The 24,719-nt window shown below is 44.8% G+C and overlaps 1 protein-coding gene across 6 annotated transcripts in view; it reads left to right on the forward strand.

Moving 5' to 3' along the window:
- Window positions 1-24,719, forward strand: part of Adck1 (aarF domain containing kinase 1) — a 146,427-nt gene that overhangs the window by 17,154 nt on the left and 104,554 nt on the right. For all 6 annotated transcript variants that reach the window (XM_075865915.1, XM_075865914.1, XM_075865916.1 and 3 more), the window contains 2 exons: window positions 14,160-14,243; window positions 22,783-22,986. In XM_075865915.1, coding sequence (XP_075722030.1) covers window positions 14,160-14,243; window positions 22,783-22,986 — 288 coding nt within the window. The remainder of the gene's footprint in view (window positions 1-14,159; window positions 14,244-22,782; window positions 22,987-24,719) is intronic.

Raw genomic sequence — 24,719 nt, forward strand, 5'->3', positions numbered from 1 at the left:
TATGAATACCACAACAAAAAAAGACATGATAATACAGTTACAATTCAATCAAACAGAAGGGCCTAACAAGAAAGTCTTTAGTTTGGATTTAAAAATGCAAAGTGATTTAGAAGATTTAACATCAGAGGTTAGTGAATTCCAGAGCGAAATGGCCGAGAATAGAACCGTTTGTTTGCCGTAGTTAGTGTGTATACACAAAAGTAAGAGATTCTGGCGTGAGGCAAAGCGCGTTGAACTGAGATTATTAGTGATGCAATGAGGGAGAATATCTAAGACAAGGTGATCGTGCAAAACGTTAAAAAATAAAATACCAATGCTGTACCTAAACAGATGATGAAGGGGCAAAACACGCAGCTGATAGAACAGCGGGGAAGATTTTGCTTGTCGATGGAAAAATGTAATGATGCGTAACGCTTGTTTCTGCAGTGTTATTAATGGGGCGATGTGGGTATGATACGTACCACCCCAGGAAGAAATGCAGTAATTTAGGTGACTGTGGACAAAAGCGTAATACAAAGTTAGGAGAGTTTGCAAGTTGAAGTATGGTCTAGCTCTAATCAAAACTCTTATGCCGAACATAACTTTCTTTGAAATGAAGATTACGTGCTCATGAAATTTAAGGTGAGAATCGACTATTACGCCAAGAAAATTAGTGCTACGACGAAGTTCAATTTTAATACCGGAAATATACAGGGAATGGAACTCGGAAATATTTCTTTGCGGGGAACTAAAAAGCAGAAAGCAAGTTTTAAGAACGTTAATAGATAACTTGTTGAAGAGACAGCATCGCTCGAGGGAAAATAGGTCAGCTTGGAGCATTTGCGTTAAGGTACTCATGTTTCGGTAACAGAGTACAAATGTCTTATTTTATGTGATTTTTTCGGCACAGTTCACATTGTTCTTGTCCTGCATTAGTGCATTTTTTTGTAGGACTCTTACTTTTCGAATTCACAATATCAATGACAACTAACAGGCAATGATGCCAAGGAAAGAATAGGGGACGTTTATTGAAGCAGGGTGTCTTCTGACCGGGAAAACTTGGAAAATGGGGCATTCTCAGGAATTTCTGATAGTGTGGAAAAGCTCAGAGAAATTGCGCTCCCATCAGGGAAGTTCAATGTAAGTTCATTTTAAGTGAACTAAAGTCTCGAGAGTGTTGGCTTGATATTGCTACACGTGTTATTTTCATGTGGTCAGTTTAAACCCACAAAGCCTGTGAGCTATACTCGGCGCAGGTTGTCTCACTGTTCAAAAAGCTTTACGTTTGTAGTAGATAATTTGTTAAGGTTGCACACAGGGCACGAACACTCAAGATTATTACAGAGCTTGCGCAACCACCAGTGATAAGGCTGGAAAATTCGATACGTGATGAATAGACCAGAGCACGCCTATCTCGCACCTAGGCACCTGGACTCCTAGCACATACTCTTGCAACTAGACGGCCACTTTTTTTTTTAACTGCCAAGGCTTGTATCTGTTTCACCAAGTTAACATGAAAATCGGCATCTCCGGGACTTAGAAATACGAGAAAGCACCTATTCGGGGCACTCCTGCTTACAAGAAGTTGTCTGGGAATCATTGTGTCGTCTTTGGATGCTAAAGCAATCAGTGCAAGAGGGAGATAGTATCAGCACTGTCTGTCAAGATCACAGCACTACGGAGGAATTGCGTCGGTGTGCTGTTTTCAGAGTGCACAGATTTTCATCCACAACAAAAACAGTCCAGCTCTGCTGCCAGTGATTAATCACAATCAACAACGAACTGATGAGCCCAGTTATAGTATATGAGTGATTACACTTACTGCATGTATTCAACAGCAATGCCAGCTATTCACTTTACCGCTATGCCTGGAGTATGTGGCAACAAATCATTGCCGTACTCTTTCATCGGCCGTATGCCAAAAATAAAAGATATTACAACTTGTGCATACATGCACTTCTCATGTTGAATACAAATGTAGCGGTGTACTATCATGATGCGACGATGCGTGAAAAGCGTGGTTTTTGACTCTGTCGAACTGTGATGTGCTTTGACTGTTGCTAGGTGAATCTGTGCAGAAAATACGGAGCAGAAAGAGCTGTTAAGTCTATGCAAATGATAGTTTATCTGATTCGTTGCGTCCGTTCACAGAAAGATTTAACTGCGATTTTGTATTGAGGAAAAATGCCTTCAGAGTTTTTACGGAGGCATGAGAAGAAAGTTTTTCAATGTCTCGTTGAAGTAGCAGTTTCAAGCTCCAGCTGTACTGTCTCTAAGGCCGAGTGTATGGCACACAGTTTTGATGCATTCGCAGGAGAGGGGCATTGCTGGCACATTTTTAAAATTCTTTTCTCTTTGCACTCAAGACGAACAACTTCTTTAGTAAGCCATGGTTGTTAAATTTTTTTATACATTGAGTTTTGATAAGTACAAAATATTCGATACACTTAAGAACGAGATTTTTGAAAAATAGCCATAACTCATCGATACTGCAGTCACTTGATTGATAAAAAGAAAGAAAATTCGAGAACAAGTCATCCTATACATCCAAAATGCCCACATTATTCGTACATGCAAAAACCGGGACAATGCACACTTCGTTCTTATATTTAGGCACATTGCTAAGATTGAGTCTTACCCCTGAATGCAGAGATGTTACTTGACTCGTACTTGACTCGTTCTTGACTCAAGACAGTCTTGCCGGTCACCATAAATCGTTCTTGAACTTGCGGTTGACTTGAAGGCAACTTGGCTCGGTCGAAGTCAGGACAAGTTTCAAGTCAGCTGTCGGGCTAGCTTGAAAGCGACTTCACGCGTTATTCCAACATGGCCACCTCTCGAATGGGCGTCGCGCGGAGGGTGGCTGCTTTTGAGTTTGCTTACCTCGTCATAAGCGTAGCATTTTATGAGGCGCACTGCCTGCCAAAGATTCTTGAGCCCGCTTTACGTGACCGAGGAAATCCGATGGAGTTGTACGACGAGGAACAATTCCAAGCTCGATACAGATTCACGAAGAACGTCGTGCGGCAGCTACTGGGTATGTTGCCGCTCCGTTAAAGTGGGGGCAACTGAAGACACCCGGTGCCTCCAGTGTTACAGCTACTGATGGCTCTCAGGTTTTACGGCACGGGCACATTCCGAACAGTCACCGGGAATCTCGTCCACATTCCGAAGTCGACAGTAGAAAAATTTACGCTACTCGTCGCAAAGCACCTGTACGCGATGCTGGTGCACTTTCCGCAACCGGCAGCACTTTCTGTAGTTATGCGGGACTTTTATGAAGTTGCTGAGTTCCCTGGCGTTACAGGTTGTGTCAACTACAGACACGTGCGTGTCAATAGCCCCGGTAGTGACGACGCCGAAGTGTTTCGTAACCGCAAAGGCTATTTCTGTTTTTTTCTAAAACATGACAACAATTTACGTCTCTTTCGGTACAAAATTCACTCGGCACTGCGTCTGTGTGCCTCGTCTATCCTTTCGTCCCGTCTAGGGCGCTGTTTCTTGCTCCGAAAGGCATCGTTTGTAGCACAAAGCTACGTAAAACTCCACACGCCTAAAAAAGAGGTGCCCCTAACACGGGTTTTTCATCCGCTTCACCATCATGCAGTGAGACATTACTGCACCCTGCGAGACAAAACTCTGCTGAGGGCAATGTCCTGACCCCCGCTTTTTCTCTTCTTTAGCAAGCTCAACAAAAGGATACGAATCACATTTTTTCTCGGAACTTTTTTTTTTTTTCATATATAACTGCGACCTAGCCCACTAAAAGCATGTCCACAGGCAAATACCGTGAAAGGCAAATACCGTGAAAATTGCGTTACCTCGTGAGCCAGGTCAGCGCAAATACACGCCACGGCATTAGATTGAAAAAAATAAAAAAAGACAAAAGAACCCAACGCGATGCTTGTTTTGCCTCCAAACAAGCAACCGTGGAGAAACACGCCGCATTTGGGTGGCCACTAAAACCAGCGGGCAATGAACGCTTTACAGAAGCAACACTGCTCATCACTGTGGCGGCAGGCACCACGTGCCGCTCGTTAGCCGTGAAATAGCAAAATATGCTTGTAGCCCTTCGTTTTTATAGTTATTTTAAAACGTATGGTCCTTTTTTGCTGTAACACATGCCTTATGCGAACAACTTCATTATTACCCTCGTTAACAGGCGAGCAGCGTGTTTCCGCTTTGAAGCTCGTTCTTGACTTGACCAAGCAAGACAGCCTGAGCATCTATGAAACGCGAAGGCTGACTTGGGCATTTTGAAGTCCGCTGCTTGCTTCACACCGACTTGCTCAAGTCAAGTCAAAGTCGCGAGCCAAGTTACATCTCTGCATTCGGGGGTTAATGTAATCAACTTGTGTCTCGATATTTCAACGAGAATGCTGACTACAGGTTTTTTACTAAGCAGGCTTGAAAAAGCTTATCTCAAAGAAGGTTACTGCTGCCTTCCTCCCAGTCACGTCCACATGACTTGTGGTGGAGATGCTGCCTCATTCATGTTTTGGACACCCCCATCAAGCCGTGAATTCAGTCCAAGTCTGAAAGAAGACATCGACGCTAATCTCGAGCTGTGAGTAAGCCGCCAAAAACAAGGTCTACTGCTAGAGTACGGTCGTCTACCTGAAGCGACCAGGAAGATTAAGGCCATGATTACTATTGCGGCAATAATGACAGCCTCTGCGCCTACGCTCTCGAAAGTCATGCTGTAACCCAAGGAGCGGCCAACCTACGAAGAATCATTGTTTGGAGACCCGAAAAGCTGGCTCAAAGTGTACAACCGCGTGGACATTTTCAATGCCTGGAGCAATGACGGCAAGCTACGTATGCCTATTTCGCCTTGCAAGACGCCACCAGTATGAGGTACGAGATCCACTAGTCAATCCTCGCAACGTGGCACATCTTAGCTATTTTCACGAGCATCGTATGCAAAGAGAAGATTGAAACTCTACTTGAAACCTCCGTCCAGCTGCCCAATGAAAGCGTCATGCTCATCACGAAAGCAATGACTGGACTTTCCTGCCACACAGATTCCGAAATGTTGGAAGACAAGAAACTTTGCCTTCCGTCATGAAAGTCATGCGAGCAGTTAAACAGGAGATTTTTTCGGGATCAATGCGGGGGATCTATTCTCACATTGTCCCATTTTTCGGCATGTCAATTCGCCAGAGCACATTCCGTTTCGCAAAAAAACAAACAAAAAAACGGCGCGTCGTGACGTCATAGCGTGCGTGATCACATCGGCACAATGAACCCGCCAGCGAATTCCAAGCGTAAAAAGTAATTAATTGGACGAAATGTAGAGTAACAGGACTCCTGATGCGTATGAATGTGTACAGACCTTTCAGTGATGTCAGGCGGGCGGCCGAATTAAACTTAATGCAAAGGTTGACGTGATTAGAGTCCATGCACGTCCACAGAGATGTGCATCTAAGTCTGAATTTTTGGGGCCAGCATTCGTTGTGGTCAAACGCATTCTGTCTTTTTCATTTGTGTTGGGAGTTGTGAAAGCTGCTGAGTGTCAAAATGACTTTGCGGAAGAAAGATCGGAAACAGGCGGCACACTCCAGCCAATCAGGGGAGACTGAATTGGACACTGCGAGAATAGCTCCCCAGAACCCACTGAATAGTGTACAAGAATTTGTCTTACAAGCAACCACTATAGAGATGACCCTGGACATCTCGATAGCGGTAGTTCAATCGTCCACAGTTCAAACCACAGTTCATTGATATCCAAAGGCTCTGCACCACGACCTGCATGAAACGATTCGAGCATTGTGTAGCAAGAGGCACTAAAATTGCTGCCTTCATCACAGCGGCAAGAGGGTTCTAGTGCTGATGTCCTGCGCCATAAGGTCCAGCGATTCCCGGAAATTCTTCATCAAGCAGAGCTGCAGTTGCACGCTATGAGCTACCCCGCTGCTGTCTGCCATTCTATTACTTCTCCCCACCCTCTTCAATCCACCACTCTACCGCAGTTCTTACACCAGATGCTACTGCCTATACCGACGTTACGCCGCTAGCCGGCCGGCCACCAATACTCCCTAAGAATAACCGACACTTGGCGTGTCCCAGACAACTGCCCGCTCTGCTACAAGTGTGGGGAAGCTGGCCACACCTACCGCTGCTGCCAGTACCGGCAGATAGGGCTACGCAATTTTAACATCAAGGCATCATGTTCACAGTAGGGTGAACAATCTCAAGATATCGCTGACTACCTCGCAATATGATGGACCACCTGAGAACTTCCCCCTCACCATCACCTGGCCTTTACAGCTCGCCACACCGCCAGCAGTAAACAAGCCCAACTTGGTGCCGGTCGCCTAGCCTATATATCTGGAAAACTAAGAGCGGCGACCGATAGATGTGCGGTTGCTGTATGACAAAACAGCGAAGATCCTTTGCCGATGACACTGCTGCCGTGACGAAGCCTAAAAAAGCACGGTGCAAGCCTAACAGAGCCTTAACGCCGTAACTTCGGGGTCCGAGGAAGACCTGACAACGCAACGAGAAAGCAGCAAAACAAACCAGCATAGCCGTGATCCGACGGAGTGACCCAACCGCAACGCAAGACGACATACAAACGACCTTGGCGTTCTCACCGATGACCACAACATCACTGCCCGCGTCGACAATTGGGCAGATTACTTCGTCATCAATGGCCAGTTCACTGCCAAGTTGAAAAAGGTAAAGAGAGCTTGGGAAGGACCTAAAATTTGGACAGCTGGAGGCCACTTAGAATCCCAATTAAAGACCAGAATTATGCAGTGAACCTTATGGCCCTGCAACACTGTCCGAGAGACGTCATTCTAGGCATGGATTTTCTAAATCAGCATGACACTGTAATTGGCCTACACTCCCAATTGATAACGCTTTTTGTGGATAATGCCATCTCATAAAATAAGGCAATTGGTCATCATGCCTCGAATATAGTAAAAGAGCGAGTCACCATCCTGCCTCTCTTAGCATCATCATTTTCGTCGGCACTTTGAAGGCGTCATCCGCAGACTTTGAAGGCGTCATCGAGGGTATTGCATCTCGCCGCTGATGTGCGGGCATCAGTCGAGAATTACGTGGACATACGGAGAAAAACTTTGGTTTATTTACTCAAGAGAATCGGAGTGAAATAATAACATAAATTGGCCGTTGAGACACATCACTTTGGTTGGCAGTAACTCGTACGCTGCGGACCTCGGCCAGAGGAAGACGACCCACTACGATGGCTGCTTGACTTATATAGCTTCAAATCACATCATCTTCAGCGAATCATGAGCTGGAGGAGTGATGTCAGGTTCGTCCACTCGGCAGTCCCAAACATATGGCGACGCTTTTAACCAATGGGAGACCCAGGGTGTTGCCTGGGGGCTGGAGATGGCATTGAAAGCTTGCATCACTTGCACTTCGGCGAAGCTATCGCCCTCAGGTCGTTGAATGTGGAATATAAACCACCTCGGCTACAATGTGAAGGCGTCACTCAGAGGATGACTCACTGTGTCAAGCCTTGGGGCGAAATATTCCCATTATTCGCTAAAAACCCGAACACTGAAATGGTGCGCAGTTCGTATCTAACAAGGGCGACTGGAACCTGCTCCTGAGCTGTCAGATTTGGGTTGGGAGAGGTGTAGCCAAGCTTCTTCATAAAAAAGCGAGCGTAAAGGTGACAAATTTCAGTCATGAATGCAGGCACCTCAACATTGATATGACAGTCACCTACATGGAGGGATACATAGATGCTAGTAATTCGTTTGCCCTCTTTGATGCTACTGAACCTGCTTCGATGAATGGAGCTCCCCAGCTAGATTCGGGCATTAATCAGAGCCTTCTAAAGCACAAGACAGACGATCTCAAAGCTCTGCTTCAGAAATTTAGAGACTGCTTTTTGAGATTGTCAAGGATCCGACAGACTCCAGTTGCTAACTATCACATTATAAGACAAAAAAGTGCCTGACCGATCCGTCAAAGCCCAAATCAAGTTTTGACATGAGAAAGCAAAGCCATAAAGAAGTAAGTTGATGAAATGCTTTGCGACGACATCACCCAGTCATTGAACAGCCCATGGGCATCTCCTGTGGTGCTAGTTAGAAAGTAGGATAAGGCTCTACGTTTTTGTGCTGATTATCCTCACCTGAACAAAGTCACAAAAGTACATGTACCCATACTTAACTATATAGACTATGCCGTGGATCGGCTACACAATGCGAAGTACTTTTCTTCGATGGACCTCAAGACCCGCTACTGGCAAGTCAAAGTAGATGAAAGAGACCAAGTAAAGACTGTCATCATAACATGAGATGGCCTCTCTGACTTCAACGTCATGCCCTTTGGTCTTTGTTCGGCGCCTGCGACGTTCCAGCGTGTTATGAACGCCGTGCTGACTGAATTGAAGTGCAAGACTTGTCTTGTGTACTTTCACGCCATCGTAATGTTTTCCTCGAGGTTCAACAAGAATTTCTGGTGCTTTGAAGCTGTGCTTCAAGCTATCAAAACCTCCAGACCCAACCTGAAGCCAGAAAAGTGTCGCTTCGCCCATCAAAAGCTGTTGTTCCTGGGACACATTATGAGCTAGTCTGGAATTCGTCCCCACCCACGGAAAACAGCTGCCATTGCCGACTTCCCGCCACCCACTGATAAGAAGGCAGTACAGTGACTTTTCAGATTGTGCACATAATACAGAAGTTTCATCAAAAAGTTTTCACAGATTGCCGAGCCGCTAATGCACCTCACGGAAAGCAACATGAAATTTCAGTGGGAAAAGCCCTAAGACGAAGCATTTTAGAAGCTTAAACTACATCTGCGGAGTAGTATTGAAAACTGGGCAAGTTGGCAACGATTCATTCATTGTTCGAGGTAAACAGCATAAAAAATGAAGACAGATAAATAGCTAGACACAAGATGAGCGCTGTTTGTCTCTTCCTATTTTCCTGTCGTTGTTTTTCGCACTGTTTCTCTCGAACAATGAATACACCTGCAGACACCACCGATACGTGCGCCTTTCAACCCATACTGAAAAACAGAAGTACACACTGTCCTTATGACTGACAGGCTGGAAAGAGTTATCAGTTATGCTAGGCAATTGCTATGTAAGACAGGTGCCAACTATTTCAAAACAGAAACTGAGTGCCTTGCGATTATCTGGGCCATGCCAGAGTGTCTGACCTACTTTTGCAGCAGGCTCTTTGAAATTGTGAGCGACCACCACACCTTTTGTGTGCTAGCTCACTTGAAAGACCCTTCAGGTGACTTCGCATGATGGAGCTTGAAACTTCAGGAGTTCAACTATAGTGTCGTTTACAAGTCCGGCAGAAAACACTCTGGTGCTGACTGCCTCTCTCCCGGCCCCTTACACCAGCTTCTGCAAGCCGGAGAAGTTCCACGTCGCTGTTCTCCTCTCCCTCCTCTCTTGTTGCTTGTGCTATATATACCCCCGTGTATGGAATAAAACCTTGGTTGTAAGTTAGCGCTTCATCCATCTTTGCCACTGTTTTGTGTTTCGCGCAGTTTTTCACTTTGTTGACTGAAGAGGATAATGGCAGCTTCCTAAGACCTATGGGTCCTAACAACTACGCTGAACGACTTCGCTGAGCTCACTGGCCTTATGGAGTACTTCAAACGCAATACCGCTGTTGTTCTGAAGGTATTCATGCAAGTACATTCTCACGCAACAGCATTTAAAAAAGCTTTTCACTGCTTCGAACCAAGTACCTTCTTGTGTTGCCTTCAGCCTTGGGACCAGAAGTCGTACACGCTTTCAACGACAACCCAAGAGTTGGCCACCTGGGTGTTTCCCGCACGCTTGCAAAAATAGAAGAAAAGTGATATTGGCCACGCCTTACTGCCGAGGTCGCCCACTACCTGAGGACATGTCGAGACTGTCGGCAACGGAAGACACTGCTGGCTTAGCCAGCTGGATTTATGCAGCCGATTGAGCCACTTCACTCCCTCCTTTTATGGCCTGAGCAGCTGCCACAAGGACAATTGAGCTGTTTCTATACAGTGACGTCGTTGCTTTTACAAGGCCCCACGGTCTGTCTCTTGGGTAGCGTGAAGTGAGAGCCAATAGACTGGTTAGGGTTGCACCCAGGCAAGGCAAAAGGCAGCCAGAAGGGGAAAATGTTCAATTTACAACGTATGTACAAAACGTGGATGTGGAAGCAGCCGACGGCAGATGCGCCAGCTTTTTTAAGCACAGAGACTTTCAAGAAGGAGGGTGCAGCTCCGCTGTTGGAACGCACGCATTCTCTCTGAGAGACGCATCCAGCGTCTCTGACAAGCGCCTCCAGTGTCTGTGAAGAATGCGTAAAGTGTCTTTTTGAAAGGAGCCAGCAGGGAAGGGAGGACACTGCACAATTCGTAGCGCATTCTGCACATTGCTGTTGGTGACTTGCATAGCCTTCGTAACAGCTTCTCTGCCGTGGTAACATAGTCCCGATGGACAAGGGTCAGCCGCCACTGTCCAAAGAGATATTCTGCGGAAGTCTGAAGGGCACGTTGCTGTCGACTCTTGGAAATGTGGTCAGCCACAGAACATGGTCGTCCGCGAAACTGCACTACGATAGGCACACTGCAGCACTCATTTTGCAGCACTCACGATAGGCACACTGCAGCACTCAGTTTCGTAGTGCGAAACTGCACTACGAAACTGCACACTGCAGCACTCATTAACATACTCAGCTGCATGGTTGGCTTCAAGCAGAAAAGAAGGGAGAGCACTGCACAAGTTGGTAATGCATTCTGCACGTTACTGTAGGTGGCTCGCATAGCATTCATAACAGCACGCTTCGCATGAGGGCATCGGGAGCAAACCCTTCAAAGGGCAATTCGCCGGATACACTTCATATTCTGTGGCAGCTGTTCCTTGTCATTTTCTCGTGCTAATTACTTCTGCTTGTTGGAAGCGCTTAGAGTAGTAGATGTCCTTGTGGGGATAGTCTGGCCTTCTTGGCACTCATGCACTTGGCAGTGACGACACACATGCAAGTCTATCAGAAATTTAATTTTTTGAGGCTCTAGCACCTCATTTGATGAATTTGAAAATGCTTGAGGCCTGTGTGCTCAGCCAGTGCACTTTATGAACACCTGGTGGTTGAAATTTTAGAAGCGTCCACTACGAAGTTCATCTAATCATAGTTTCGGTTTGGAGCTTTAAACTACAGCAATTAATATAATTACCATGTTATGCCACGAGTACAACAGTGAATACAGATGACATGGTGGCATGAAGAAACATGTGCTAGGAATTCACACTTTTAAGTGGCACCACGACCACACCATAACAGATAGCCAGCATCTTACACAGTAAATCATAACTCTTTGGTTCATAATAAATGGTATGGGCGACATGCTGGTGCATATATAAACAAGTGCATTCCTTTGCGCAGTTTCTACAGTTAGACGGGTAATGTCAATTTTATGGTGAGCCACTCACTCGTTCGGGGGCTCATGTTATTGTTTTTCTCTTTGGGATTCATAGTTAATGCAAGGGATTGGGTGAGTAGTGGGTGAACATTTTAAACATTTTCTGCAGTGCATCATTCGTAAAAGCTATAGCTCCAGGTATTCATTTCATTTTTTGGAGCAACAAAAAAAAATGAAAAGAAAAAGAAGGCTTTGTTATAGCCATCTTGGAAGGAAGCGCAGCAACTATTACACAGAACACACAACACAAGCATTCGTTCTGTGTAATAGTTGCTGCGCTTCCTTCCAAGATTGATTCATACTAGCTGGCCCGATACAATTCTTTATTTTGTTATAGCGTTGTGTATGCTTCCTTGAGCAACAGAAACAGGTGCATCATTGGTTTATTTTCCCTCTTTGTGTACCACGTGCATTATTTCGTCTTAATGTTCTTCTCATGTGCTTACCTGCGCACTCATCTTCTCTTTCTTCTTTTTTATATACTTTAGTGCCTGTATTCAGGTTTTATCAGTACCTGCTATTTCATGTTATTTTTAGCTGATGTTCTTTTTATTTTTAATAGTTTATGATTATTATTATTAGTCCTGCTGCTGTGATTCTGACTTAGACTTTAGTGCGAAAAACTGTAGGCATCCCCATGATGCAATTACTTTAAGGTTTTTAATATTTATTTCATCATGAAAGCACAAAATATTATTCCTTCAACAAAAAAGCACAAAATATATATTATTTTCAGGTGCCGGGATGACATGTTTGTGTATTTGAAACAAATGTTTCCTAAAAACAATTTTTCTACCAAACAATAAGTTATGCGTAATTTTTTCTGCTGATTGGTAATCATAAAGCCGAGCCATCTGAGTGAGGCACAATCGCTCATGCGCGTAAAATGCAATATTTACTCTCCTACTCATTTTTCGGGGCTGCAGAAAAAAAAATGTTTTGTTATGACCACGGGGATGTTTTTTCTAACAACAGAAATGGGCAGATCAGCAGCTTGCGCCTCCCTTTCTGAAAAATGAAAATCACAAAATTTATCCTCTATGCTTCTCAGCATGTTTCCATCGCATTGGTCCTATAAAGTGACTTCAGAAGGGGCCATGGCAAGTTAGAAGCAAAGCATTCCTTGCGCGCACTAGCCTCCGCAGCTGCCGGCAACGAGTTAGGGAGCCTCCATGTGCGTGCTGCTTCAAGAGACGGCACGCACTTAAAGGCTCCTTGCGGTGAGTTGGCTAGGGGTGCCCCCGTCAAACTGCCATGATAGGTAAGCAACAGCCCCCAGTGCACAGGTTCTAAAGGACTGAAAAATTGATAAAGATACAAATAAAATAAATGGTAAAAAAAGTCTGGGTCCGAGTGGGGATCGAACCCGGGTCATTTGCAGGACAAGTGGTGCTCCTTTTTGTACCACACAGCCACACCTCTGCTTGTGAATACAGTGAAAGTAACTTTCATGCTCTACAAACACATTCATCCTGTATACATGCTTCACAATACGACATGAGATATTGCAGTAATAACATGCGGTGCAAGCGTGCATGGCCATCGGGCATCAGAACGTGCAAAGCACACATGTTACTGCGCCTTTTTTCTTAAGGCCATGTAGTGGGTCAATAGTTTTTAAGTATGCACTAGGTACAGGATAACGCTATCACATTCGACTCTTTAAGGCGAAGCTAAAGCTCCTCAATTTTTCGGATCTGATCTCCCGTAACTTTAAAAAAAGCTGGTGTAAGAGAATAGGAGCACGTCAAGGGGAGAATATTTTTCACACAATCTGTTCTTCATAATGAAAACGCAGCACGTTGAAGTGTATGAGAACTGCCAGCTGATGGCTAATGAGCTAGCTCACGGTCTAGTGATTGTTACCACACTCTTAGGAACACAATTCACAGTTGCTGCTCGAGCAACGCTCCCCCCTTTACCCCCCTCCCCTGCATCTTTTCACGCTTGTTTGCTCGTTCAAGGTCGGTGTGGCGCTTCCTCTCTGCTGAGTGCATGAGAGTGCATGCACCCGAGCGCATGCGTGCACTTTCTCAGTGACAGAGATGGGCAGATTCGTTTGATCCCTGTTTCAGCCACATTTGTCACCCCCCCCGCTTGTGCACTTTTACCCACAGATAAAACGCACAATGTACGGTGATAAGTTAATAATTTGGACTTTATACAGAACATGACGATGATAGGAAAAACCCATTGATAGTGTCCATATAAATTGCTATCACAATAATAAGGCTATTCTTTAATTTAGCCTTGTGTTTGAAAAATGCGGCATTGGATAAGTGCAACTTCAGAAGCGCTGTGATTTGATCTGAGGGTACATCTGATCTGAAGGTTCTCTTTCTGGGTGCTTCAAGATTGCTTGAAATGCCTCTCTGGCTGCTCTAAGCATGCTACAAAAGGCACTTTTGCATGCTCCCAGGGCTGTTCCCAAACCCATGTACTTTGTTCCACCTTTTAAACCAAGCAAATGAATGCTGTATGTTTTCAAAAGTGCTGATAGTAACAGTGGCGTTTCTATCAGTAATCGATGCTTCTATGTGTGCACAAAATTCAGTATTTTATTCACATTTGACTCTGTTCTAATTTTAAATATTTGCACACCCTTGTTTTGTGGTAATATAATGCCTGTTTAGCTGTTTGTGGCTCCTGTATCTGCACCAGTGTGTTGCATTTCACATTCATGTGTTCTTTCTTGACAGATGCCCTACTGTTCGAGCATGGTTCTTCATGTTGTTCTCATAGGCATTCTTTCCTGCTTGTTATGTTTGTAGGTGTCCAGGATAGCATGTGACTACAAGTTGGCCACCATGGGAATGGACCAGGACTCTGAGGAGTATGCCAAAACACGCTCAGAGGTGAGCACTTCAGTCATGAACTCTTGAAGAGTATCCATAAATCTGTCTCTTCATAAGTCATTTCAAATTTTACTCACAAGTATTGTCAAGGTAAGTACCGGTAAGATGCAGCAGGTATATATGCCTTCCTCTTGAGGTATAATGGTAATCTACCACTCATGATTGGAGAATGCTTGCCGAATATGCTCCACCCAATTTTATTCTTCTAGTTAATTCTATCCCGGGGTTCGGCTCCGTGGTTACTACCTGTCCTAAGTAGATGTACTCCTTTACAATTGCTACCAATCACGAAGTGCTGTTCTCTTTCGAGGTTGTTATGCATTACTTTAGTTTTCTGCAGATTAATTTTAAGACCTACTTTTCTGCTCTCCTTGTGTGATTCAGTAATCACGAATCACAATTCGTCCCCTGAATTACTCAGCAATGCAATGCTGCACGGAGCAGAAACCTGGAAGATTACAAAGACGGTTTACCTCACTTGAGGACGACGCAACGAGCAATGGAAAGAAAAATGATAGGTGTATTCCTTAGGGACAAAAAGAGGGCAGAGTTTGCCAGAGAACAAACAGGTGCTTAGGACATCAAAGCCTAAATCAAAAAAATAAAGAAATGGCCATGGGCTGGGCACCTATCGTGAAGGTAAGATAACCGCTGGTCATTTAGAATCACAGACTGGATTCCAAAAGAAGGCAAGTTGGTGAGGGGGAAACAAAAAGTTAGGTCGACAGATGAAGTTAGGAAGTTTGCGAATATAAAGTGGTAGCAGCAAGCACAGGACCAATTTGACTGGTGGAACATGGGAGAGGCCTTTGTCCTCTAGTGGGTGTAGTCGGGCTGATCATGATGATCACGATTGTCCAGGTGGCAGGACATTTTGTACTTTTTCTGAACTGTACAGATTCACCAATTAATATTGCCGCATGAATTCGCGTGGTTTTCGTGTGGAAGAGGACGAAGAGGTTGGGATTGAGCCGCTTTTTTTTTTTTTTTTTTTTTCATATTTCTCTTTATTATAATCTAGAGTGTATTCTGCAAGCTGAGCGAATAAAATACCTCGGTGTGCTATACGATCACTCCATGTCTTGGAAGGAACGCATCGAATACATATCAGTAAAGGGTGTTCGGGCGGTAGGTTTGTTCGCAAGATTAGCCATAGTCGAGTTGGCATGCGAAGGCAAACGCTTTTATCAATATACTGCATGTACGTTCGGAACCATCATGTTGTAAAGAGGTGTGAGGTTATAGTAATACAATAAACATCACTCAAGGGAGCATTTGGGGAATCGAGGTGCTTCCCCTTTTCATCTAATCCCCCTGTTCATGCGTTGTGCCAGTCCTGAGCTAGTTCAACGGTTTGGATCTACCGAACAGTGGCACCAAAGCGGGCACTGCTTGTAGGCTGAGTCCACTCTTTTGCACGAACCATGCTTCTTCCTCCTGGCATTGAATCACCTGAATGGCACCCGTCATAAAAACATGTCCTGATTGCCCAAGTGATAGCCTTCAGGCTCCCTCTCCTCTCAAGCTCTTTTTTCCTTGGCGCTCTGTCATCGTAGTAAGGCGCCTGTAGGCCTGCAACAATGTTGCCACAACTTCTAGGCGATATCAACACAGGTACATGTACGATCTTGGGGTGAACATTCTTTGGCCTACAGGTGATGACTGTCATGCTGTGCCACACCCATTTAGTGAACACGCGCTTCTTGAGAACATGCTTTGTGTGTTTTATTTCTGCACCATGTCGAATAGAGCGTGGCCATTCATGCATTGTGGTGTAGAGGTTGTCACGTCATTTCCTGGCCGCCTTTATTGAATAAGCCGCGTGCCAACCTGTCTTTATAGCTGTCACATTGTCATCTTCTGTGTAATTATACCGTTTTATGTGCTGCGCTTCAGGACATGATGAAGTGTGGCAGTGCCTCTCAACACATTTACTGTTTGCATTGCAGCCTTTACGGCAGATACAGCAAGTTATAAAATGAAGGTATTCATAGCTTGGTCAGAAATATAAATATGTTATGCTACATACCATATGTTCTCAAAACTAATATTTACCAAAAAATTTTTTAGAGCTGCTGTATTTATATGAGAATAAATTACTAGCAAAGCTGTGATAGTATTTCTGCTATAGAGTCCGACTATTCATTTCATTAGCATGAGTGACTGCAGATAGGGACATTCTTTCTTATGCCCATGGTTTTTAGGGTTATTCTCTACTTTTGCACGGTCCCTGTTTCGGTGTTTATATTGGTGCTGCTGCTGTCGTCTATTCTCTTTGCTAGATATTTTTTTTTCACTAAAGTCATTGTGTCGTGCTGTCTCATCTTCTTGTGTCTTTTGAGTTGTCATAGTGGTCGACGTCATAGCCCCACTACACTTCCACAAGGCAAGTGCTGCCGCTTGACAGCATTCTGTTATAAAATGGTTCCATTTCAATAACTTCATGGTGATGATATGATTCAAGACGTTTGTTTGAATTATCTAGCATTGGGTTGGGGAGCCGAGAATCTATAATTTTTCTTTATTTCAAAGCTCTCTGTCTCTGCCTCTGCTGCTGAGTGCACTCTCTCTCTCTCTCTCATTAGATGTCTTCTGGTCTTGTCAGTCTTCCCAATCTTTGAACAGGGGTCCCAAATGCCGAGCATTTTTTCAGTGAAGGCAACTGTTTGTCAGAGACTGAACGGTTCAGGTGAAAGGGAAAATCTTTAACCACATTTAGGACAGTGGTACAAATGTGTATCAATTTTTCAACGCATTTCAAACAACTGCAATTGTTTCAGCTTCACAAAAAATGATGGAAACCAGGTGAACTTGATAGCAGGGGTTTAGTGCTTTATTTGATGCATCAGTGACGTCTCAGCGCAAAGAACAAAACATGAGACACAAGACAACGATACAGACAGCTGTTGGCTTTGTACAGCCAGTGCACAGGCATTACATCATGGACATGTGGACAAGCATGTAGGCAACCAACATAGTGGCCGTACCAATCTTATCGCGCATTGTATCCAGCTTGCACCAAGCCGAACAGACTCATGCTTGGAATTATGTAACAGTAATAAAAAAAAGTGGACAAAATTGGCGCCACTCTTACTGGTGATAAAGTTTAAGTATGAAAGAAAGCTATCTATTTAAAGTTTTTACTTCTCTATAACATGTGGCATGAGCACCAAGTTGGATTTTGCAAGTGCCCTGATTACCACTCGCTGTGCACTGAAGTGACTTACTTTAATGAGTGCCTTGAGAACATCACTTCAACGTGTCTGTGAAGTGTCCAATTTTATTCATTTACTTAAAAAAAAGCGAGCAAATCACTTGCAACACAGAGATTTTTGTTGCCCTTATTATTCAGTTTTCTTCAACAAACCATTTTTGCTTAACTCTTTCGTTACCATGTCTATTCAAATCGATGACCTGTGATCGATGCTTTGGATTGTCAATTTTGGCTCATTGAATTTGTTTCTCGTGCACCCAACATTCTCTGGTGGTTAGTCCAGTCACTCAGCTTTCGAAATCAATTCGAATTTGCCTGTTTTAGCAACGTAGTGGTTTTTGACAAACCTGTGTGCGAACCAGTGTGCCTGTGTCGTTAAAAAATGGACTAGGCTAGAGAACTTGACAAAAGTGCATGCCCCCAAATATCAAATTGAAGTGTCAGCTATGCAATTTGACTGGGTTGAGCAGTAATAATTGCCAATAATTTATACCAGATATTCATAAAAGAGCTTTTACTAGGGGTCAGGGAAAATTAATTCTACAAAAAATGTTTCCGAAGGTCCGCCGTATGTTCAAAATGCCGAGATGGTCTTCTCGGCCAGTTCCCAGCAGCTTTGATGTTGCTTGTATTGTTATATGAGACAAAGAGTCGCATTTAGTGTCACTAGCCGCTCCTATGGCTTCATCATCTCGCGCACATGGGTGCGCACCTGCTTTGCAAAACTCTTACGTTGCTCGAAACTTACTTGCAACCCCACCTGAATTGAGTGAGGACGAGTGTAGAGTTCGAGGATGACAGCATCTCAGCTTCAAGTTTTATGTTGACAATGTTTGCATCAGCCTGTGACATGCGCAGCTGTTCATGGGTTTGTTTTGTTCACGGGCTCAAGTTGTCTCGTCCGCCACAAGTGTGTAGCTGCCGACCTTTGTGCAGAATCTTATAGCTACTCTGGTTACGTGCGAGGTCCACTCGTTGCTGGGGCACGGTGACTGGCGCCGGCTGTAGAGCTTCTCCTAACGAAAAGAAAGCCACCGGAGCACATCTTGGCCCCTACTACAAAGGCAGCGTAAAACATTTTAGAACTGTGTGCGATATTGTTGTTTTTATTAATACGATGTGCAAATTGCTATGAAATATGCTTGGGTGCATATATAGCAACGCCAACCCATGGGGAGAGAGGTGGCTCATGGAAAGAGATGACGCTAGATAGAATAGCGATGCTCGTTGGGCATCTGATTTATAGAGGGATTATTCACATCATGGGCATCCATCTGTATTGGAACACCTGGAAGCTATTGTCGCAAAAAACCAAACGTTTGCTGAGAAACGTGTAGGAGTTCACATGTGTTTTACAAAAAACCAAGCAATGCTTTACCGCATGGCACGAGCAATGAAGCAGCATCTTGGTTCTGATTTTTTTTTGTCTATGTGAACGGAAATATTTTGCACAACATTTGTTATTTTTATGCTGCTTCTGGGTCATTTATATTCAAAATAAATATTCTGAATTTTCCTTGTTTTGAATATTTTTGCATATATAGTGTTTTTATTTCACTATTTACCAGCTGGCTGCCAGAAATTACACACTTTTCACATTTTTATACGTTCAAAAATATTTTTGTTACTCTACAACATATATTTTTTAGAAAGAGCATTTTATTGGGCAAAATTTTGTATGCTGCAATGCCTTTCGGAGTACTTTTCGAATTGGCAAAAACGATCTTCCTGAGACATATGAAAAACAACCATTTTTGTGCAATAATGGAAGTAATAAAGATGTAATTTAGCCACTACTTAAAATACACATAACTGGGAGGAACATCAAGATAGGACCGGCGGCACAACTGAATTTTTGTGGGCATTAACACAGAAAAAAACAGACTACATATATGCATGGTATCATTACAACCTATGCCATTCAGCAATCAAACAATTTCTTTTCAGATACGTACAATGTTTCAGATATGTACAATGCAACAGACATATCACTGATATGACTTGTTTTTTTTTTTTTATGTGGTACACTTTGTGGGGTCTCGGCGAGGCGAACGAGCACATCGCCACGCCACGCTCTTGGAGTGAACGGACACAGCAGTCGCGGTCGGTACAAAGTACACAAAACACATACATTTATTAACTAATTTAGACGACATCGTCCGCCGAATGTTACATCAATTTTAATTAACACGCTACCATACAAACAACATAACGCAGTGACACACTAAACACACAATAGCATGATAAACACACACTAACACACCCAACACACTAACACATACCCAAGCCGGCGTCGCCAACGCCTGACTTTCCACGTGGGACCCCGGCGCGAAGCCCGCGGTGCCGAGCACTGGGGACCCACGCTACAGACAACCGTTCGCGGCAGCCGCCACGTGCAGAAAAGGCTCGCTCAACGCTCGCCCACCACCAAGGCCTGCCTTCCGCCAGGGGCCACCGCCGGCGCTACCACTCTACCAACAGTGGTACTCAAAACGAACACAACGCCATCTATCGCCCGGCGGTGGTCACCACCGAAATAAAGCCTTGGGGCGAGACACGTGCGCCACGCGGCGCAGACAACTTTACAGGGGCGGTGTCAGCATCCCCACATTCTTCCAACCTTAAATCAAACCATATCCCGAAATCAAAAATTAGCTACACAAGCTTTAACAAAAAAATGATATCGCACGACCATAATGTCCTTGCACCACGACACCGCCGCTGGTCGACACTGCTGCACTGTCCGGCTAGACTTCATTTCAGTACCGGCCCCGCAACAGCAACGTTGCCGCCGGCGCGACGATCCGTCGCTAGCGCCGACACGTCTTCCAGTTGCGACCAGCACTCGCGAGGGCGCCGGGCTGCAGGCAGTTGCGCAGGCCCCAGGCCTGCCCGACCTCACGACCGCATTCCTGGCTAGCGACGCTGACGATGTGCAGAACAGCCGGCCGTGGATGACATCCCTCCCGCCGAATACATCAATAACAACAACAAAAAAACTTGAAAGAAAACAATCGAGCAGGTCCTCGGGAACGGAGCTTCGAACTTTTCGTCCACGTGGTACATTGGTCAGTACTGCTAGCTAATACATCGGTGGCGGCCGAGACGCCCATCAAAATAAAACAAAAATCACTTTTCCTAACTTGTGCTCACAAGAAAAAAAAAAGGTGAAGGAAGCAGAGCGCAACACCTCAACGCCACGATCCACCTAGTTGTGCCACGTGCGACAGGCGGCTGCGCAGAGCTTTAGGCCTAATGAGTCGCTCGGCAACAACCAGCATTCACCCAGCCTAGGCGCAGAAGAGGCAGCCGCGAGGAGACGCCCACTCTGTGAGGTGGCCCTATCGCTCGCCGCACACAGCAGCTTACCGAGCGATCGGCGTCCACCGCCCCGGGCGGTGTCACGACGCCTCGGCATCGAGCCGCAATACCAGACAGCAACGACGCCCGGCTCCCTGAGCCTAAAGATAATAGAAGAAGCTATTTACAGAAAATCGAACCACCCACGAGGCTTCCGTACTCACTCGCTTTTGGCCTGGCCTACAAACCACGTGCTCTAGGCCTTGCTCACCCCAGGATGCGGACCGCATGGCTCTCGTCCTAATTCAATGTTTTTGAAAACTAATACCAACAAAGAAGAACAACACTTGCGAGCAAAAAAAAATAATAAAAACTCAACCTGCCGACAACTTCAAACACGTTACAAAACGATCTCCTCGCTCTCAACAAAGCACACCGCCGACGCTAGCAATGAGAAGTTCCCCCTAGGCCTACTCCACTCCTGCTCTATCAAAAGTTTGCACCGAACCGCAAAAACTGTCGTCCGATACTCGAAGAGCCCCACGTTGGGCGCCAGGGTGGGGTCTCGGTGAGGCGAACGCGCGCATCGCCACGCCACGCTCTTGGAGTGATTGGACACAGTGGACACGGTCAGTACAAAGCACACAAACACATACATTTATTAACTAATTTAGACGACGACATCGTCCGCCGAATGTTACATCAATTTTAATTAACACGCTACCATACAAACAACATAACGCAGTGACACACTAAACACACAATAGCATGATAAACACACACTAACGCACCCAACACACTAACACATACCCAAGGCGGCGTCGCCAACGCCTGACTTTCCACGTGGGACCCCGGCGCGAAGCCCGCGGTGCCGAGCATCGGGGACCCACACTACAGACAACCGTTCGCGGCAGCCGCCACGCGCAGAAGAGACTCGCTCAACGCTCGCCCACCACCAAGGCCTGCCTTCCGCCAGGGGCCACCGCCGGCGCTACCACTCTACCAACAGTGGTACTCAAAGCGAACACAACGCCATCTATCGCCCGGCGGTGGTCACCACCGAAATAATGCCTTGGGGCGAGACACGTGCGCCACGCGGCGCAGACAACTTTACAGGGGGGGGGGGGGGGGGGTGTCAGCATTCCCACAACTTTCATGAATTCAAGTGCAGTCTGAGACTTGCTTCAGCCTAAAATCGTAACCTCTCTAAAATGCAGCTTACACGCACTTGTTTTACAATGCATATGCATTGAGTAGTACCTTTATATGCCTTGACTAAGAGCGTTTCTTTGCAATTTTTTTCTTCTGAATAGTGATGCTTGTCAGACAATTTTTGCTGCAGAATATATAGTAATTTTTGTGTGTAATCACTATAAAGTTTTAGGCAGCTCTGAGGGGGATTTTTTCCCTAGTTATTGACAGGATTACCACTTGAGTTGGCATGTTTATTGCATGTTTTACCATTTTAAAATGGCAAACCTATTCGATTTGGTAGAGGCAGCGTCTGATGAAATATTGTTGGTACCAATGTATGTTTCACATATTGTTTTAATATTTAACATTCAGATTATTGGCATCAGAATGTGCTTCAACTTTAGAAGGTTTACACTATTTTTGAATGTAAGTCTGAGGAAGTGTAGTAAATTTTCTCAAAAACGTAATATTGGCATTTTGCTAAAACTTGCTTTTATGCTTCAATGTTCAATGTATTTTGAAATGCTTTTATAGCAGCATGCAAACCCTTTCTTTTTTATTACTAATTGTAAAGTCTTTCGTGGGGTTTCTTTTCCATCTTTTTCATCTATTCTTTAGCCATGGAGTTGAAAAATAGTGTGCTTTGCCAACTGTGTCCTCAGCAAGGCATGCAACAGCGATTGTATACATTGGATTCTAAGTTTATTTATTGTTAAATTTGCTTGCCCTTGTGTCACATGGTGCGTACAGATAGTTCAGCTTGCATCAAAGCGTTGATGAAGGTTTGATCGCTAAGCATAAGCGTGCCACAGCTGACACTTGGGGTTACAGGTGCACCAGCGATCGGCAGAGCGGCTGCTTCAACTGTGCTGCATCAATGGTGGTGTTTTTGTCAAAGTGGGTCAGCATGTGGGCGCCTTGGACTACCTCCTGCCCGAAGAGTATGTCCGAACCCTGAGGGTGCTGCACAGCAAAGCACCGGCCTCTCCACTTCCCAGCATCTTTCGAGTGCTCCGCGAGGACCTCGGGCAAGACGTGAGCACACCCTCTCTTGAATCTACTTGGACAGCACTACTAGACTAGGGAAAGCTCTTAGACTGGCTGCCTGAATGCTATCAGCAGTGTAATCATTGACTGTGAATGCATAGTGTGCTGGGGCATTGTTGTGGATCCTCTCTTTTGGCAAAGTTTGCATCCAGCTGGCATGATTTTTCGGGACCACCTGCACAGGGAAGCCTACGCTGTCACATTGACAGCTGGGTACATACAGTGCTCGTGGATTAAAACAGAATAATTTAAAGCTAAGTAACTTGCATACTTTCATTTTCGCTATCTTCAGTTTAAATCATATTAGCAAAATTTTTGTTTTAGTGCGAAGATCAGAGCGAACATTATCTTCAAAGACCAGATTCGTCGCAACAAGGTGTGGTCATCTCGAACAATTCCACACACCAGTTGTTATATAAAAGAATATGAAGTCTCATTTGAATCTGTAAGTACTGCACATACTGTAAAACTGGTATATACAGTAAACTGCAACCTCTTTGAATGTGCATGAAAATTCAAACTTTTTCTTGGCACCGTCACATAGCCCATAGATGTCATTGTATAAGAATATTGCAAATTGTCGACGCTGAAAATCTTTAGTGTCCTACTTTTTGTATTTTTTTCACAAATTTCTCCACTGAAATGACATTAACTTAAGTGTCCACCTCTGTCTCATCCACCACATGGTGTTGAACCAGTCTCTCGCAGGTTGGCCCGCATGCAGCCATAGTAGAGTCCAAAAGTCAGTTTTGCGGCAATGCAAAAGGGTTTGGGGGGAAAAGCATATAAGAGGAAAATTGTTGGCGTTAGCACTGAGCAGTGCAAGGCTAGAGCTGCGTGAATTACAAAATTTTTTGTGCAAATTCAAATATTGAAGCTTGAGTGTGGATCAGATCAAATATTTCTAGAAAATTTCTAGAATATTTTCTGAATATCTTGAAGTAAAATTGCAGAAAGAGAAGTTGGACAGAATTCCAAATCATAGTCTTATGAGCAGTAGGGAAGTGTTTCTTTTGCCTAGGTTGATGAAGCACTGATGGGGTGGTGTTTCATAGTTGTATTATCAAGAATGAGGTAATGCAATAGTTAAATTGTATTTATATACATGATTTAGTGCATTGAATGTGTTGCAGACAACACTTTACACGTGAAAGGCCAAGATGCTATTTTACAGTGATTCCATTCCTGTGCCAACTGCGTCAAAAGGCGACAAATTATATTCACGGCCCTATCCTGATAATATCTACAGAAATTGTGCCAAACTGCACCAAAGCCTTAAATTATGGGGCATCCATCACCGGTAATAGCCACGCGAACAGATCAAGAGATGCGCAGCTTGTTGTCGGGGCCACCAAAGTCGCAAACAGATACCTAAAATTATTACGACTGAATTATCAGCCATCGTGTGTGAGTTTCTAGTAATCCATCATATGCTTGGTGCCAACCCAGCTTTTCTTGTGGAAGTTGGCTCAACGGCAAAACGCGCTGTCCGCAGTGGGTTCTGACGTCAAGGGCAATTCATCATCATCATCATCACCAGCCTGACTACGTCCACTGCAGGACAAAGGCCTCTCCCATGTTCCGCCAGTTAACCCGGTCCTGTGCTTGCTGCTGCCAATTTATGCCCGCAAACTTCTTAATCTCATCTGCCCACCTAACCTTCTGTCTCCCCCTAACCCGCTTTCCTTCTCTGGGAATCCAGTTAGTTACCCTTAATGACC

The sequence above is a fragment of the Rhipicephalus microplus genome, chromosome 6, assembly GCF_043290135.1.
Source record: "Rhipicephalus microplus isolate Deutch F79 chromosome 6, USDA_Rmic, whole genome shotgun sequence".
NCBI lineage: Eukaryota > Metazoa > Arthropoda > Arachnida > Ixodida > Ixodidae > Rhipicephalus > Rhipicephalus microplus.